The following is a 19,607-nucleotide window of genomic DNA, read 5'->3' as shown; positions in this document are numbered from 1 at the left end:
ACACACACACCTTCTTTGTGTGCCTGGAACCAGCACACCAGAGGGGAGCCTGGTCAGGCAGCGACTCTTGCCAGTCTCCCAGGTTTTATCCTCCAATACTCTGCATCTTATTCAAATAAGGTGAACATTTTGATATTTTCATATACATATGTATACCCAGACGTACTGATTATCAGTGCACAAGAAATTTGCTGAGACTCTGACATTTGTTCTTTAAATTGTACAAGTACAATTGTGTGTGGCTTAAAAACAATATAAAAGGTCAAATGTAGATTAACCCAGATGAAAAAACTACATTAGCATAAAATGTAAATTATTTAGTTGAAGTTCACTGAAAAAATGTCTAGGGAGTTAGGATATACAAACAAAAATAAAGCAGTATCATACAGAGGTGCATCATAAATGGATGGTTTGGATTTGGATTGAGACTTCATTCTCCTTGCTTGCTCTCATTGTCCCTTCTGCTTGTGGGGGAACTGTGTCTTCAGACACAGAAGTGAAGAATGGAGAACACAAAAGTGTTCACCAACTTTGGTTCCCAACTCGAGAGCACAGCAACTAGATCTGTTCTGATGTCTCAGAATGAAGGCAGGGGTCCCTGATACTTCCAGTTAGAAACCCCTTTTCTTATCTTTTTGAAATTACGTGGGTTTGGAACTTTGGTTTGAAATGCTCAGAGTGGCTATCTGGCCCTGCACTAGCTTTTGGGAATTGCTTGTCTCAGGTACTGAAATTACATTTATGTGCACTTCCATAGGTACTGGAGAGGTATATTTTTCAGTCTGATGCTTCATTTATTACTTCATTTCTACTACTTTATTTAATCTATTAGATTTGGCAAAATCACTGACTGGAGCACACAAAGTTTACTCTGAATCATTCAACAATTAAATCTTACATATTGAAATTATTAGATGGATATATTTTCATTAAAAAAATTTTAGCTTGACTTTGCATAAGTAATTACATAGTCATTCCCAATTTGGAATAAATGAGGAAACATTTTTTATATCTCATAATCTGTTTAAACCAAAATGTGAATATCAAGCAAAACCAAGTAAAAAACTATCTAGCTAACTAAGAAAACAAGTGCAGATCCTTTGGAGTCCTCTTAGAGGAAGCAAACACCATGATGCCACAATGCTTTGGTGGAAAATACTGCATTTTGAAAGAAAAGTCCATTAGCTTTGCATTTTGCCAATTGAACACAAGAGGGCACTCAAACTTCTCAAAAATATTTGTAAAAACTACTTCCGTTCTGTACGCAGGTCGGCAGTTTTGAGCAGCTTTGGTCTGACCTAGTCAATGGAAAATAAGCATCAAGGCTTTTTTAATTTTTTTGTTTGCGAGTGTAAGCTAATGATAGAGGCAGTATTAGTCTGTGTAAATTAGCTGAATTCTGTAGCTTGCCAGGTTTTTAATCTACTATGCTATATAACTGATATGCCATTTTTTTCATGACACTGAATGAGCAAATTAAAAAAAAAAAAAATCTCAAGTTGTGTACATTCTATTCCATTACTAAAGTTTTTCATTTCACACCATTTCCACCAGATGGCAAAAGTACACCACTAGACCACCCTTTCCAATTCTGAGTATTAAGACAGATGACTTAAACTGATTTAATTTTTTTTTCAATGATTCTAAAGACTCCACAGCTATTAATTTTTGAAGGTGTTTAAAATTACTCTCAAAATGCTTTTTTATAATGTAAACACCAAACTTCTCTGTGTTCCAAACACTTCTCTTTTTTTTCTCTTTCTTCTTCCTCCTTTCATCTTTCTTGTCTGTGAGTGAATTTGGTTCTGAAATCTCTTGACTGTATTCAGAGTAACAGAGCAGTATTATAGAACTTCTAAAGATACAAGATTTGTGTCTCCAATGTTAGTTCTTTGGGATTTTTTTCTTTTCCAGATGGTTCTTCTATTTTTCCCCAAGAAAAAAAGTTGTCTTCCGTTTTGTTCTCCTTCTTTTGATGTTCATCTCAGCAGTGACCAACAATATTCCTACATGACAATCATCTACCTATTATTTCACCTCCATTCCTTCCCAAGGTGTTCTTTTGCCCTTTTCCTGATGTCACTTTGTAAGTCATTCTACCTGTTCTGTTTCCTTTTCTTTCCTGCCAGTCTTAGCAACACAGAGATACTTTTCTCCTGCTTTTTCCCATTTTCCCTCTCCAGAGACTAGGAAGAGAAAGGAACATAACAACTTACCTAATTAAATACTTCTGCTCTGATACCGACTTTTGGAGAATCTGAGCAAGAAAGGGAGTTCTCAAGTCTGTCACTAATCTGAAGTCACAGATATTAAACTGGATTACAAGTCTCAAGCAGCAAAATACAAAAGAGCAAAAAATTCACAGGAAGTCAGAGGCCTATTCAAACCCCTGCTGGGCTTGAATTCAAGTCCCTGCTTTCCCCAGATGAGTACTTAGATGCTGGTTTTGCATATCATATGCAAAACCAGCATTGCACACCATGGTAATGCACCTATCTGTGCTTATTCTTCCGTGGAATAAAATGCTACTCATGTAACTTAAAAAATTTTCGCCTAAACTCATTTGCATCACGGGGAACGACAGGGTACATTAGCCCAATCATTGTCAAAAACTGCCTGGACTGTATTTTTGACCAGAAGACCTTTATAAGCTGCCCACATTTGGCTGTTTTCCACCCACATTTGTTGCTTTCTTCTACTTTTAGCTGAATCTAGGTTTGAGATTTTTTATCTTTTAAATGCAGCTTTTCAATTGTTGAGGTCATGAAATCATTTCATTTACATTAAGATATTCAGGGGCTTTGCAGATCCCTGACACAGTATGTGGCAAAAAGTAGTTCATCAGTATTCCCAGTCTACTCTCTCTCTGTGATGGAGGTGGAGCAGGACAGTAGATGTGTACTGGGCTGATGTTGGCTGGTCACCAGGTACCCACCCAGCTGCTCTCCAACTCCTCTTCAGCAGGGGAGAGATAAAAAGTAAGAGGAAAAAGCTCATGGGTCAAGATAAAGACAGGGAGATCGCTCACCAGTAACCATCATGGGAAAAACAGACTCGACTTACGGAAATTTAATTTATCAAAAAATAAATAGAGTAGAATAGTGAGAAACAAAACCAAACCCACAAACATCTCCCCACCCTTTCCTTCGTCCCAAGCTCAACTTCAATCCTGACTCTTCCACTTCCCCACTCCCAGTGGCACAGGGGGATATGGAATGGGGATTGTGGTCAGTTATAATGCTTTGCCCTCTGCTGCTCCTTCCTCCTCATGCTGTTCCCCTGCACCAGCATTGGGTCCCACCCACAGGATACAGTCCTTCATAAATTCTTCCAGTTTGCTTAGTCTTTCAGGAACAGACTGTTATACTTTGCTATACTGGTTATACTCTGGTTATACTTTGGGTCCCCCACGAGGTCACAGACCTGCTAGATACTCTGCTCTTGCATGGGCTCCTCTCCACAAGCCATAGCTCCAGCCAGGAGCCTGCTCCCGCATGGAGTCTCCACAGTGTGCCACAGGACAGCTTATCTTCACCATAGGCTGCAAGGGAGTCTCTGCTCCTGGAGCACATCCTCCTTCTCTCACTTAGGTGTCATAGGGCTGCTTCTCACACTTTTTTCCTCACTCCTCACTGCTGTGCAGCTTTGTTTTCCCAGAGCTACCACCATGGCCAAGGAGCTCAGCTGTGCCCTGAGGTGGGTGGGTTGGAGCCAGCTGGAACTGTCTGTGTCTGGCTCAGGGCAGCCCCAGGCTCTCTTCACAGAGGCCACCCACGTACCCACCACTGCCAGCACCTGGGCACCTGCACACCACACACTGTGACAGTGCAAAGTGTCCCACACAAATATTTGGATAGAATCTGAGAATGGTTATTCATGTCGACTGAGGAATGTGAAAGGGTAAAGGCATGACCCCTTGTCTCACAAGAGAATTTAACTAAGAAAACTGCTGAACTTCATACAGCTGTATTTCTCATGGGAAAACGGGTTGAAAAATATTTTTCATCACTATGTATTGTCAGTCTTAAATTTTAACAACCCACTGTTTTTTATACCTGTACTAATTCCAGGAAGATTAACAAGAGTCAGGTTTGTGCCCTTAGACCAGGGGCCTCACCAGAAGGGTGGGGCGGGTGAGAAGTCATGTAATGGGCTCAGCAGCCACCATGATGGTTCTCAGGTTTACAGGAATAAATAATGATTTCTATTATAAATAGATTTGCATGACAGCTGAGGTTGGTGGAGGTAAAACATTACAATTTCAAAACACTTTTTTAGTTGAATCCTAAAATATGGTTGTAAGGATTAGCTCTTCTAATCTTCTTAAATACATACATACTTATATATCATATAGGGAAACTACATGTATTACTAGTCAGGCTTGGGGAACAAAGCATCTCCATGTACACAGTAAGACAGTGCTAGTACACCAGAAACATTGAGGATGTCACTGTGAAAAAAATTCTGACAATATTTGGCTGAAATTAGTTTAAAATGGAATAGAAATATTCTTTTAGCTCTTCCAATGAAACTTAGTTCTACTTAAGAAATGTCATGTATTAACAACAGCAGTAAATCAAACATTTAATCCTACTGCCTAATGAGAACGTACACTGAATGCAGCAGGAGAAAATAAGGATTCTAGGTTTCACAATGCAAAATAATTTTTCAATTGTCTACCTTACTAAGACCCACTCTTGTAATTTTTCTTGCATCCTCTAAAGGGATTAAAAAGACTATTTTTCTTCTGTTGACTACTATGCATTATTAAACACGAAATGCATAAGCCTTTTCACTCTTGGAGACCTTGGCATTCATGTTACAGCTTTTACATCTGGACATTTGAGTTTAATGATTCCTAGGGGTTCTTATTTACCTTCTCTTAAAATGGAGGTGAAAATATAAATGTTTCTCTAATGTTCTACATTAAACAAAATCTATAGCTGCATTTTTGTGCATATATATATGTATGTACATAAATATAAATAAGTATATTTATGAAACCACACTTCTTTTAAATCTGTAGAACACCTACACCATGTGCTTCAGTCAGCTGTTTATGTCTAATTAAGCACAGTTCAGCACAATTGAGTTTAAGAATCTACAGGTATCCCCACCCAAGTGGCAACATAATGCCCTCAGTTTAAAGGTTTACTCTACATTCTTCTGTGCTTTTAAGTATAGAAATCATTGACTTCCATATTTAGTGCTAGATCTTGTTTCCCATTACATAATGTACTATTTTGGTCATATAACCTTCATAAACTTCCCTGAAGTTTTAGAATCTGGCTTCTAGGATTCTCTTTATCTATCAATTTCTAAGCAGACTACATGAAATTAGTTAGGTGACCTCACTCCAGTCTCTGTTGTAAAAGCATTCACACTATATGACAAGGAACCAAATGGGTTTGTAAAATAAAATTCTCCTGCAGTCCCTGAAAAGGCAGCATTGTTTAGGTCTGAAACACATTAAAAGGGCAGTGCAAGAAAGCTTGAACTGACGTGATCTTCACTGAATGCTTGGTCAACACAAGCATTTAATTTTCCACTCCATTTAATCTGACATGTTTTTTGATTGCTAGTTTTTTTCTCTGAAGTGATAAATTTATGAGTAATAATACAGTGTGCTGTGTTCTGCACGGTTTAAAATGAGTATCTTCATACTTGGATGAATCTTTTACCGAAAATTGTCTTTCAACTTGTGAAGAGAGGAATGATTGTTCAGTAAGTACCTGCTTCATGAATTTCTTCTTGTCCAGTGTAAGAGGAAAACACTTGCCCAAAGAACTTATATTGCTGTTCTCTAAAGTTGTTTTGTAGGTAGTCCATCAGCATAACATAGCCAGACTGCTGCATTGTAAGGACTTCACAGAATACAGCTAACTAGAAGAGGTGAGGAAAAAAAGAAGTCAAAAGTCAAAATAAATTGAGCAGATTCTGCCAGCAGGCAAAAACTCTGGGGAGAAGCTGCTGGTTAAAGTCTCACAGTTGAGCTATCCAGCATGACACTGAACTTTTGTTCTTCTGTACCATCAATAAATTTAATGGTTTACTCCACCAGTATTTCTCAATTACTCTGCTGTTGGAGCTGTGCTCTGCCAAGCACCACCATTTGGCTGTGAAGAGTGTTTTGTACTCCTCTTTATCTGAGTTCAAAGTCCAGACAGCCGGGAGTATGTTCTTACCCCTTTTAAGACCAGAAATGACTCAGATTCTAGTCCTAAACTAAAAAAAAAAAAAGGAAAAGATAACACACTCCAGTAATATATATGCTTTCTAATTTAAAGGCTGCATGAAAAACTTCTAACTAGATAGAAGAAAAGCTATGTTGTTGGGCTGGCAATGAATGCCATACATGGCAAATACTTTTCTTTGGTATTATGTATAATATTTTGGTTTTACAACATTACACAAATTACCTGGTTTTCAGAAATACTTATGGTATCTTTAAACACAATCCATTCAACTGTTTCAGAGCATGGAGGAGCTGATAAAGATCCATTATAAGTGTAATATTTGTCTGTTGCATTCGGCAAAAGATTCAGCAAAATAAATGGTTCTAAGGCAGCCTGTTTTCCTGAAAAAAAAAAATAGTCAGATGGTTAAAATACTACAGAAGCAATGAATAAATAGAAATCTCACTGTCTAAAAGAGTTACCATTATAAGAACGTGCTAATTTTGAGGTTATTCAAAATCTAATCTCCAGAGAGACTAACATACAAATAAATTGCAGGGCCTTTTTTATTTAGTTTCAATAAGCATACTTCAAAACCAACTCTGTTTATTTGGGAAGGTGTACTGAGTTACTCCAGTAATAAATAGAGTAATCAGTACATTGGTTCACAAGAATTTGTTCATCTGTAAGCTTACTCATAAACGCCCAAGATGCCAAATCTTTGTCCAACTCTTGAACTTCAAAGAAAAAAAAAAAGTTAAATCTTTGTTCTAGGTTTCATTACATGGCTTCAAATTCTCCCTGAAACTAATGAAGTTGTTGAGTTCCTTGCAGGATCCAAACTGCTGCAGAAAATCACTGACTGGGGAGCTGTCACCATGTTAGACTCGAGAGTTAATATAACTCGTGAAAGTGTAAGCAGAATTTCTGTGGATCAGGTTTTTTTAAAATGGCGATAATATAGCAAAAAACTGTAACACAAAGCAGCAAAGAATGCAAAGATGTCCTCTGGGAGAGTGTGACCACCCTGTTTATTGTCCTGTGAAAACAATATCACATCTTTCAGGTCAGCAGTTTACCTGGTACATTGTCAGCTGTTAGTAAGCATGAGGAATTGCTGAAAGTCCATCCTCAGAAGGCTAAGTTTCTACTGGTATGGCAGTAGGGTCCAGCAACAGAAATTGGCATAAATGGTGCCAACTTCAACAAGGCAGACTTATTTAGTCTGTGTGACAATTATCTGCCTTATTGTCTGGTGCATCCAAATTAATGCTGTTTTTCACAGCTTGGAATAGCATAGATCCTTATATACCTTATTTCAATTTAAAGTTACTGATTTTAAACTTCTCCCTATTTGGTAAATATTCACTTCTAAATATCTAATGAATTTTCAGACCCTGCATTAACTTGTGGTTTTAGATGTCTGTTACTTGAGCCCTGTACAGATTTTTGAACTGGTTTTGTCTTCATAATTCTTTAAAAATTTGGTGACTTTACATGAACAGTTTATTACAAGTGATTGGTGCCTTTCTTCTGTAGAGTGACTGCTCTACTGAGTTAAGGTTTAGGAGCTGGCTCCTCCCCCTCTCTTTTCCATGTGTCACGAAAAGGGAACATTTGGCAGTGCCAAGCAAAGCCCATCCTTCTGTTTCTCCTGTTGAAACATTAATCAGCCTTCAGACAGAAGCTATTATTGCTATCTGGTATGTCTAGTTAACATATCCCTGCCTCAGGAAAAAAGAATGCCAGTCCATTTTATGTAGATGCTTGACATGGAGACATGAAACTTCTCATTCGTAGTAAGAATCCTGCCATACATTTCACAGCTTTGGATTTTAGAATGTCCTTTAATGGCAGTCTAGATTTTAAAATAAAATTTTAAAATTTTATTGACAGCCTGGATTTTAAAATAAAACATGTACAAAGAATAATGAAAAACAGAGTTCATCCAGAAGAAACAGGAGTGCTCCTCTGCAGAGCTTGAGAACTCAGCAATTCGGATTCAAATAAGCACAATATAGATATGACTGACAAGAACAATTCATGTACATCACAGACAAAGACAGATTGTGTGCTATTCACCTTTCTTCAGAAGAAACAACTTGATTATTCATGACCTGAATTTTCTGAGCTCATTTCCAATTTTTTCAAGAAAATGATATTCTATTCATTGTTGAAGTGCCATGTAGTGACTGACTTGAATCTTGCTACCAATAGTTTTACAGCTCCTTCCAAGGCTGTAGGATGGCATCTGCCTTGATGTATTACTCGTTCTCCTTTTTGTTTCATAGAAGATGGCACACAAAAGTAATGAATCTTAACTGCTTTACATTTTCACCTCCTCTGTCTTTATAATTCATGAAAGTTGCTCCCTTTCATATTTGTTGAATAGTGTTTGTTTTCCAGAGAAAAGAAAATCTTGATTTTAGCATCATACTTTTGAAAGCTTTAAAAACAGCTCTGTACACTTTCAACCTATCAATCTAAAGGACCTTTACAAAATCTAGCATCATTACATAAAGGAAATCTGAGACGGTTTACTTAAGGTTATGGACATGATGTAAGAAAATATTCCTGTTCAAGACCATGCTCGTTCATGTTTATTCTTCTGCAAAGCCACTGTGAAACCGAGTTAGAAACTGAGCCCAGATCTCTTCATGTACCACACTGAATTCCAATGTGTTCCAATAAGCAACAATGTCAGAGCACTTCTTAAAGACAAAATTGTTAACAATTGGTTTTAATAATGCTACTACAAATACAATATAATTGGATTATTTTAGATTTTCACAGGAGCTACTGAAAAAAAGGATTCCTCTCCTCTGAGTCTACTGAATGCTGATATTCATATAGTCTCACTCTTGTAAGACCCATCCTGGATAGCTGCAACAGCACTATCTGGCTTCCAACCAGATATAAAAATGCTGAAATGTATGATTAAGAAGACTCACATAATAAATCCAGATTTACCTGGTATTAGCATTTAAACAGTTGCAAATTTCTCATGATAGTTCGATTTATTCATTTACACTTAGTTCTGTTGTTACAAATACTCAGTCTTGGGGGAAATAAATCATATAAAATCATATCTCAATTTGGAAGAGAGACCCATGAGGATCATCAAGTCCAACTCCTTACTTCTCACAGGACTATCTAAAACTAAATTATACGACTAAGCATCATCCAGATGCTTGGTGCCATGATCACTTACTTCTGTGGGGAGCCTGTTCCAGTGACAGATCACCATCTCAGTGAAGGACCTTTTCTGATGTCCAATCTGAACTTCCCCTGATGTAGCTTCATTCCATGTCCTCAGGTCCTATCACTGGTCACCACAGAGAGATCAGCAAATCCCCCTCTGCTGCCCCCCTTAAGGAAGTTGTAGACTGTGATGAGGCACCCCTTCTCCAAGCTGAACAAAATAAGTCACCTCAGACACCCCTTGTGTGTCTTGTCTTCAAGACCTTTCTCAATCTTGGTTGCCCTTCTCTGGACGCTCTCTAATAGCTTCTTACATTGTGGCACCCAGAACTGCATGCAGGACCCAGGGTGAGGCTGCCCCAGTGCAGAGCAGAGCGGGACAATCCCCTCCCTCGACTGGCAGGTGATGCTTTGCCTGATGCTCCCTAGGACATGGTTGGCCCTCCTGGCTGCCAGGGCACTGATGACTCATATTTAACTTGTCATCAAACCAAACCCCCAGCTCTCTTTCCAAAGGGATGCTCTCCAGACTCTCATTCCCCAGTTTGTACAAATAATAAGGACTACCCTGTCTCTGGCACTTGCTCATGTTAAATTTCACGTGGTTGGTGATCATGAGCTCTCCAGTCTATTCAGATAACTTTTGTAATTTATAACAAAATAGACATGGCTGAGCAATACAATACTGTGCTCCTCAATTTCTTAAAGGTTTCTTAATCACACTGAAATGGAATTTAGTCTAATCAGTAATCAATAAAACATGGAGGCAAACTTACCGAAACGACTAACACTATCTACTCCATTAATGATTGCATTATAATCTGGATTATCTTCTAGTCCAACCTGTTAAAAAGAAATTGTGTATTTTAACAGTGCACGCTTCATGAAAAAAATTTGAAAGTTACAGTTTACCACCAAAATTATAGATGACTTAAAGCCAAGCAAACATGTTTTGACCATTTGCTTTTCTGCAAGAATAAATTAGAAAGAGACATGCAATTTTTTTAACTCAGTGGTCACACAACAGAACCACTTAAATTCAGTTTGAACATTTGGTGTTTTTTAAGGCTTGTTAAATGACACAAAGATATACTTTGTTTACCTCAAACAAAATTGATAAAGCTCTTAATTTTCCATTTCCTTTAACTGCCTCTTCAAAATCTGTAAACTGATCTGCATCATAGCAGTAGATTTGCATCTGCAAGTAAAAATACATTCAAATGTCATATATATATTAAAAAATTTAAAAATGCAGTTACTTATACTACCATTTGGAGAAAAAAAAATCCAAACAAAAAATTTCAATACAAATATATAGATTTTTTTAATTTATCTTACATGCATTATCTGAAGATAAGGAATGGAATTCATCAGCAACTGGCTATCTAAAAACAACCTCTCCTGGAAAACTACTAAGAACGCAGGAGTTCTCCTCTTCTGGACACATGATCTAGAGGACGCAGGCGAGATGAATCTTGAAGTGAGTGATAAAACATGAATAATACTTCAAGATGTGCCTACTGCATCTGCCTTGCAGTAAGTGTAGAGAAGCATTGGTAATGTAAGATTACTGGACACTGTGCCCACATCTGACTGCAGCTGGGAAATCTCCAGCACTGGGCCACCAACATAAATGGGCAGTGTTCTGTTCTGACCAGCTTTCTAGGAGATGATGATGGAAGAGAATATTCTCTTCAATGGCAGGACAGGTGGAGCATGAGTGGGTATTTCCGAATGGCTAATGAGGTGAAGGAAACGACACTGCCCAGGGAAAGCTCCTGGCTCACAGCTCTCCCCTGTGTATACGTCAATCTTGGCGCTATTGCTTCGCTCTCACATAGAAGCCCAAAGTACTTGGAATGAGGAGCAGCACAGTTGCTTGTCACAACTACATCTTTTTAACTGGAAGATGACCACGATGTCATGTTGAGGGTAGAAAGTCTGGCCTGCAGAGTGCCTTTGTGTATCTCAGCGAGAGCTGCTCCGTCCCCATGCTGCTGCAAACTATTCTGCCAAACCAGCCAGGGGTATGCTGGCCTGGCTGCCTGTGAATGTGGCTGCACCCAGGACCTGCTCTCACATGGCTCTTGGCACACCACTACCAGCTCTTTCCTGCCCAGTGACATGGGCCGTGCTTTGTCTCTGTGAGGTCTAGCAGCTCCGATGGGCTCTCAGCAAAGTCCTAGCTTTGAGAAGTCCATTTACACTATAAACAATGAACTGATGTGGAATATGATGGGTCAAACTCATACGAGCTTAACTGTTAGTGGGAACTTGAACTTCGTCAGATTAGCAGAACTGACATCTCATATCATCTTAAAAGATGTGTGAAAATAAAGTTTAGACATTCCCAACATGCCATGGACTAACACTTTACACTGCCCTTCTAAAATGCATAATTTAGATATTATTAATTTGGATTTAAGTGAATGATTATATTTGCAAATAGACTTAAATCAAGAGATAAACAAAGGTATTTAGTAAAGAATATTAATTTTTCAGATTGTCAAATCATCGAAATAATCAAAATCAATTCTGTACTTTACCTCAAGAGGAAATTTTTGTCCTTCTAAACTATGTTCTGATCCATCTGATGATGCGTTGCATTTTCCCCAGTGAAAAGTGATCTTGCTTGCTTTGAATATGGTGTCTAACCCACCTCCACTTACATAATAATCACTTGTCAGATTAATTTCCACTGAACAAATTGAGAAAGAGAGAAAATAAGGAGTGTCAAGGTAAACACCAGCCAAGGCAGCTATAACTCTCATATTTCAGTATTAGGTGCTAGAAGGTAATATGATACACATATTTCTCTGTATTTCATAAGTAATTTGACAGGAAATTGGTTATTTAAACTAAGTAAGAAGTGTGGTAATTCACTCTTATCATGGAGAAAATGTTTCATTTCATGCTGAAATTCATAAAATAATCATTTAATGAAGTGCACTTGGTCTCCTATTAACTGAAACTAGACACAGAACTACATTAAAAAGCTCAGACAACTGACAACCACCATGCTGGTTGTCTAAGACAGTAAATTCCCCAACACATAACTTCCTGAAAGCACCCGTTTTTTTTAACAAAAGGGAAAATACACAACTGCACGCCATTTTTACCGCAATTCTCTATACAAATCATGAAGCAACATGGGAAAAGAAAATTTTAGCCAGTTCTTAGGAGGACTGTCCCGACTGTGAGACCCCTTAGCTGTGGAGCTGTCTCCCACAGGAAAACACAATAACAGGTCTTCAGCTGGACATAGTTGCACACAAACTGTAGATGAGTCTAAGCATTTGTCTTCTGGAGAGAATGAGCAGCATGGAGTAGACTGAAGCCATACATTTTGGCTTTCCCATCCTCAGCTATTGAGAATTGCTTCACCTCTTGCTGAAAAGACCACTAATAGAGTTCAGTTTCATTACATTACTTTCCTCAAAACCTTGAAGACAATTTTAGCGAGCTTAGCAGTTCCTTGTATAATATCTGAATTTCTGTAGATGAGGAAGAGCTCAGTTCACTTTCAAGGACTTTAAAGAATGTTTTCTCAGGGGCATCTTGAAAAGACAAATGCACTATTTATCTCAGCTAGTAGGGTAAGAGGGAAGTAAGTGATTTCTGAGTAGTATGTAGGAAAAACAAGACGGGGCCAAGAACAGAAATTAGGAACAACGATCTAAACTAAACTGCATTAAACTGCACTAAACTAAACTGCACTAAACTAAACTAAACTAAACAGGCTGGTCTAGGGGTCTTACTGGAACTGGTAGAAGGCAAAGAACATTGTCTGGAGATTCCTTGCTCTACACTTATGCCCAAAACCAGAAACAGTATTTCTAACAAGCAGCTTTTAGTTACTGCTATCCTGAATTTATAAGGGGTTGCAAAAAGATTTGTCTGACAATTTAAATACCACCATAAGCTTCTTTTATGGTTGGGAGAAATAGGAACTTGTAGTTATAAATCACTTTTTTTCTAAAATACAATTCTAAAATTGGTAAGACAAATCAGACCATAAAAGCACCTAATTCTCTTCCGTGACTGTTAGAAGTCTACAAGAGTAATTCAGATGCAAGTTTCTACATTGTATGTGTCCATGTGTAAGTGAGATGAATCCCATCCTGAGTTTTTTGAAACCTCCACTCATCCATGAAGTGCTTTCAGATGGGTAGGTAATTTATTCATACTTTTAAAAAATAATTTTTGCATATTCATTAGTCTACATATGTAGTAATAATTATCATTATTTCATAGCAAATGTCAAATTACTGTTTAGCTTCTATGAAGTGCCCATGAGGGGATGAGAGTAACGATGTGATTGTTTTGGCTATATCTGTCCATGCACATAATTTTTATTTGTGTGATTTTTCTGTTATGTTTAACTATTATCATCACTGTTCTTATTTATTTATTTATTTATTTGTTTGTTTGTTTGTTTATTTAATAGGTAAGTTCAGAATGCATCAGCTAAGGAAGAGTGAAATGAAAATGATCCATTACAAGTCTTTGGTTAGTTGTCCATCTGTCCACTTTTCTGACCTCATTTAGCTCCAAACAGGAAATTTGTCTTTTTACCTGTTTTGCCAGTGTTGCGAATGAAAGTATCTTCCAGAGTTTCCTTTTCCCATCCATGGAATTTAAGTTTCTTCAGATTCACATTTACTTGGGTAAGATCTTCATCTATATTAATAGGCGATTGTTTGGCACCATTACAGGTTGAATATTTCTTGCCCCAGTTCTTTTGGTTCAAAGTTCCTAGAAATCAAAACATTTTAGGTAAATACATTTAAAACTCAAAGTGGTATCCATATATTTTTTACTGTGGTAAAGTTAAAACACAATTTGCAATCTGAGATCAGAGTACTTGCCCTTCTTTTAGACTTTGTCTGTAGCAATATTTAGCACACCTACCATTGCATCCTACCTTCGACAGTTAGTCACACTTTGACCACTTTAGACATCATACAAGCATTCCTATGAATCTCTAAGGAAAATATAAACCAACATCAAAACCCTCACACACAATATGCATAAATTAAGAAAACCCAACTTTCTAGGTGAAAGAAATCAGCATTCAAAAAAACTTGGGAACTGCTGCAAAACTGTCCTGTCCAAATAACTTTTAATCATGCCAATGTCATTAATGTTCATTCTGCCAAATGAAGTCAGCTCTCCAGCAAGATGTTTAAAAAATTTCCTTACACAGAGGAGAAAAGGTAAAGCGATTTTACCCTGAAAAAGAAAACAGATTAGCAATGTTGTGTCTGGAGAGCCTGGCTGTACGCCTGGCTTTGCCCAGGGAGGTCTGTGTGCTTTTACTCCAACCACCCTTCTCCCTTTGCTGCTGCTGGGCAGAGCAGCTGGGAGGTCCTGCACTGCAGCAAGACCCCTTCTCCAGGGCACAGGGGCTGCACAGCACTTCACTGAGACCAGGTCAAACACAGACAATATGGACACAGGCATCACGTCCTTCAACAAAGATTTGATTATTTTTCATAAGAAATGCACAAGTACTCCACTAAGCAGTATGATGCGTTAGCAGCTGCTCTGACCAATCTTTTGTTTACATAACATCCTAATATAAATAAGACGGTATTTTGTGTATGTTTATGTGTTTGCAAACATATAGATATTTTTCCTGACAAGGAATTCTGGTAACACTTCAACAGGCTAATTAAAACCAAGAGTTAACTGCACAGACCTAAGAAAACGTAATTACTTCAGTTAGCTTCCCACTTGCTAGTAGTTAAGAGCTAATATTAGTGCATCCAGTGCATATATTTGAATTCTATTACATATGTTGAAACAAAACAACACTCATATACAGGCCACTGTGCCACATCCAAGTTTGTCAGCGAAGATTTGCTATATTGTACCCCAAGCAAGGACAGCCCTCATATTGCAATCAGAAAATGCAGAGAGGGGAGAAGAGAGCAGCCAGTTCTGTCACCATGACAATAGGCAGTAATATAAGATGCCTAATCTGGATAGCCAGCTACCCAGAAACAAACCTGAGCTAAATTATTCAACAAGTACAAGTCAAGCTAGTTACCAGGATCACCTTGTTGCATCAGAATTACTGCAGGTCAGATGGCAGACAAACACATCTACTTCTTGCAAACAGCATCAGAAGAAACTGTTAGGCACAACAGGCAAGCAATCCAAAGTGAGTTCAAGTTACAGGGTTATGAATGTGAATATCCTGCAGGCAGGCATTAGCGCCCTGTACCAAGCAAGCACATTGGGAATGGCACACGGAGTAAGCTTGCAGCTCCTCCTCAAGTCACACTTGTCCTGCACATTACCTGTTAGTTATAATTTATCACCTGGGAAAATAATGCAGTATTCTGATTTCTAATGTACTTTGATAAGAAAAGAGTGGTTAATATTTCACCTCTCGCTAAAGCTTCCCTTAAGAAATTCTGAGCTCAAGTCAACCAATACTTGAAGATGAATCTACTCAGGTCTTCTATAGTGAATTTTCTAAAAAATATTGAAGGCTTTTAAAACCAAGCAAGCCAATTTTATGTAAATATAAACTAGAATAGTTAAGCTTCCGAACAGGGTCAAAAAGGACAGCAATAACAATTCTTAGCTTGCCCCATGCATCCCTGCAGACAGGCTCTTCTTACCAGGTGTAGTGGGTTGACCCTGGCCAGATACCAGGTATTCACTAAAGCCGCTCTCTCACTCTCCCTCTGCAACTCGACAGAGGAGAGAGAAAAAAAAACAGCTAAGAATTCATGAGTAGAGCTAAGAGCTGAGAGAGGTCAGTGACTGATCACCTTCATGGGCAAAACAAGACTCAAAGTTGGGATAGTACTTATATTTATTAATAACAGGATAAGAGCCAAAGAGTGAGAAATAAAACAGTCTTAAAAACACCTTCCCCCCACCCCTCCTTCCTTCCATGTTCTCCCTCCTCCCCCCAGCGGTGCAGGGGGATGGGGAATGGGGATTACGGTCAGTTGTTGTTTCTGCTGCTTCTCAGGGAGAGGAGTCCTTCCCCTGCTCCTGTGGGGTCCCTCCCACGGGAGACAGTCCTTGATGGACCTCTCAGATGTGAGTCCATCCCTCGGGCAGCAGTTCTTCCCAAACTGCTGTCCTGTGGGTCACTCCTCCATGGGGTGCAGTCCTTCATGAATGACCTGTACCGGCGTGGGTCCCCCACAGGGGCCACAAGTCCTACCCAGGAAAAACCTGCTCCAGCGTGGGCTTCCCTCTCCATAGGCTGCAGCTCTCCAGCACAACTCCACTCCATCCTGGGTCTCCCACAGGGTCACAGCCTCCCCTTCATGCATCCACCTGCTCCAGCATGGGCTCCTCCATGGGCTGCAGGTGGATCTCTGTACCCCGATGGTCCTCCATGGGCCGCTGGGGGACAAGTTGCTCCACCATGGTCTGCACCACGAGCTGCAGCGGCCACAGCTCTGGCACCTGGAGCACCTCCTGCCCCTCCTTCTACACTGACCTTGGTGTCTACGTTGTTATTCCCCTGTTCTCACTCCGCTCTTCCCTGGCTGGAATTTTTTCTGCGCAACAACCTTCTGTTCTTAAATATGTTATCAGAGAGGTGTTACTATCACTCCTGATTGTCCTGGCCTTGGCCAGTGGCAGGAAGTCTATCCTGGAGCCAGCTGGCTTTGGCTCCATGGAACAGGGGAAGCTTCTATCAGTTTCTAACAGAAGCCATCCCTGTAGGGCCCCCCCCAACAAAACCCAGCCATGGAAACCCACTACACCAGGTCTGCTTTCAGACAGCTCAGTGACTTTCCAAGTTGCAGCAAAGTCTTTAGAGCCCTGCCTGGCAAGTTTCTGCCAATTTGTGCCAAGCTGGCTGCCAATGGCCATCCCCTGGAGTTAGGCTGCAGTCCCTGCTCCATGCTCTATTTCTTTTGCTCCTTTTGCCACAGCTGAAGACTTCTCAAGACTCCTGCTGCTGCCCCAAGGCAGTGGAAATCTCCATTCTCTTTCCACTGACATACCCAATCCCATTGCCCACCTGCAGTCTCTCCTTCAGAACATCATCACAAATTGTTTTCCAACATGCATTTCCCTTATTCTGCTCTTTCCACCACTGACATTAGAACTGACTGAAAACACTACTCTTTTCTCTCTCCTGCTAGTGTGCTTTTGGGTACTTTCTTCCATGCTTCTTTTGTTGAATGCCATTATGCCATTTTTGCATCTTCTCTTTAAATTCCCTACTATCTTCCCTACTAATCTTTACGTTCCCTACTTTCCACTATCAAGTTCAATAAAAACAAATAAATTAAAATTAGAGAAACTATAATCTCCTTCCTAGTTTTGTATTTTGTGGTTTTGTATGTAGAACTTAAGTTCTTCAACTTGATAGTTATTACCTGTGGCTCAATGTGTAATAAATAAATTCCTAGCATGAAGCTAGTGATAACAATAGGAATCTTTGCTCAACACAGAAGACAGTGTGATGCCGTAGCATGGATAAAAAACTATGGATTAAAATGTACAGGGAATCAATGGCAGGCTCTGGTCTGGTACAGGAACACATTATGGGGAATATCATAAGGAATGGAGTCTGAGAAGGAATGGAGAACTGGAGTCTGGTAATGATAATCCAAATTACATTTGAGCTGCAAAATATATATTTAAGTATGAATTCTGCAAGTGTTGGAGCCGATACTGGTTGTGTCTATATTAGCAAATAGTGCTGAACAATATGAGTAGATTTATAGAGCGAAACAGTTGAGGTTGAGGACCAGATGTCCATACCATATGTTTTTCAGAAGGTTTTTACCTCAGACTAGCTCTGTCTGGTCCCATGGGCTGAATGCCCATCAGCTGCTGAAGGGTAAAAGGTACTCTCCTGCAGTACATCTCCTGTTTAGTACCAGTTAAAATGGACCCATGTCACACACTGTGAGACAACTCTACCTTGTGAATCAAAGCTTGGCAAGTGGGGCGTAGACAGGAGATTTGCTTTAAAATTCCACTCCTGATCCGAACTAAAATGTTAACATAAATGCATCTGGTGTAGGTAGCAGGTGGTGAAACTGCTGCAGTTTACATAACTTGCTGAAAGCCAAAATAAAAGCAAAAGAATTGAATGTTTTTAAACAAGAACAGATTGTTTTACTATAGGTGTTATGATGGAAATCATAAATCAAAGCTGTGCCAGCCATTTTGAAAAATATTGTCGAAACTGAGCTTTGAAAATGAATTCCCTCAAATCATGCTTTGGAAATCTGAGGAGAATAAAAATGTGCACAATATATCTTGAAGAGTGCACACAGGAAGCAATGTTTGTCAAAGCTGTCAGCTCTGAATAAGTAACCGACAATTCACAAAGAAGGAAAATAAACCCAAACACAGCAGATTACAAGTTAATGAAGGAATTATAACCTTTGCCACTCTTGCTGAGGGCAGAATGCCTAAAGAAAATTTTCCTACCCTTTCTTTGTAGGAAATGTTCATACCTAACTCTGCTCCTTAACCTTAGTCCCAATGATCCCACTCCTACAATGAGAATCCAGTTCTCCTTTTGGCCTTTACTTTGGTCCTCACTAGAGAAAAGACATCGAGTTAACTGGAGTGCGTCCAGAGAAGGGCAACAAAGTTGGTGAAGAATCTGGAACACAAGTCTTATGAGGAGCAGCTGAAGGAGCTGAGGCTGAGGCTGTTTAGTCTGGAGAAAACGATGCTCAGGGAAGACCTTTAATAATTTAAATGGCTGTGAACCCTAGGGTTTATGTTACAGATGAAAGGTAGCAGAAAGGAGAGATGGATTCTTTACCTCCACTTAATTTCTTCTTTTCCATTTTTCATCGGCTTTTTTTTCATGATGTTAAAATTACTTTTATAAATATAGATTGGACACATATAGGATATTAAAGATAACCCCTCTGTATGGGCTGTTAATAATGGATTGTCCTTACCAAAAATGTTGTTGACTCATCACTTTGAAGTGTTAAGTGGTTCCAACCTTATTTTAAGCAAACACATTTTATCTAAGGTATGGGAAATTAGAAATAAGGTCATGAAAAGATGGGGGTACTTATAAGAGGACGAAATTTAAATTTAGATGCCAAATCAATACCTCCCCAAACATCAAACTACAGAGATCATTCTTTCCTTCCCTCTTTATTTCTGTGTCATTATTTAGACAGCACATCCAAACTGTACGAACAGAGGAGACGGAGATCAGCGAATCTCAGGATGTTTCATACCATTAATAACTACCGCATTTAGCTT

At 39.1% G+C, this 19,607-nt stretch overlaps 1 protein-coding gene across 1 annotated transcript in view; it reads right to left on the bottom strand.

Moving 5' to 3' along the window:
- Positions 1-19,607, bottom strand: part of PTPRZ1 (protein tyrosine phosphatase, receptor type Z1) — a 138,586-nt gene that overhangs the window by 49,895 nt on the left and 69,084 nt on the right. The window contains 6 exon segments of the mRNA XM_017818153.1: positions 5,733-5,883; positions 6,420-6,577; positions 10,154-10,220; positions 10,480-10,575; positions 11,924-12,075; positions 13,953-14,132. Of these exon segments, the coding sequence (XP_017673642.1) occupies positions 5,733-5,883; positions 6,420-6,577; positions 10,154-10,220; positions 10,480-10,575; positions 11,924-12,075; positions 13,953-14,132 (804 nt within the window).

Source organism: Lepidothrix coronata, unplaced genomic scaffold (genome assembly GCF_001604755.1).
Source record: "Lepidothrix coronata isolate B3197 unplaced genomic scaffold, Lepidothrix_coronata-1.0 Scaffold66, whole genome shotgun sequence".
Taxonomy (NCBI): Eukaryota; Metazoa; Chordata; class Aves; order Passeriformes; family Pipridae; genus Lepidothrix; species Lepidothrix coronata.
This window is presented reverse-complemented; position numbering and strand designations above follow the sequence as displayed.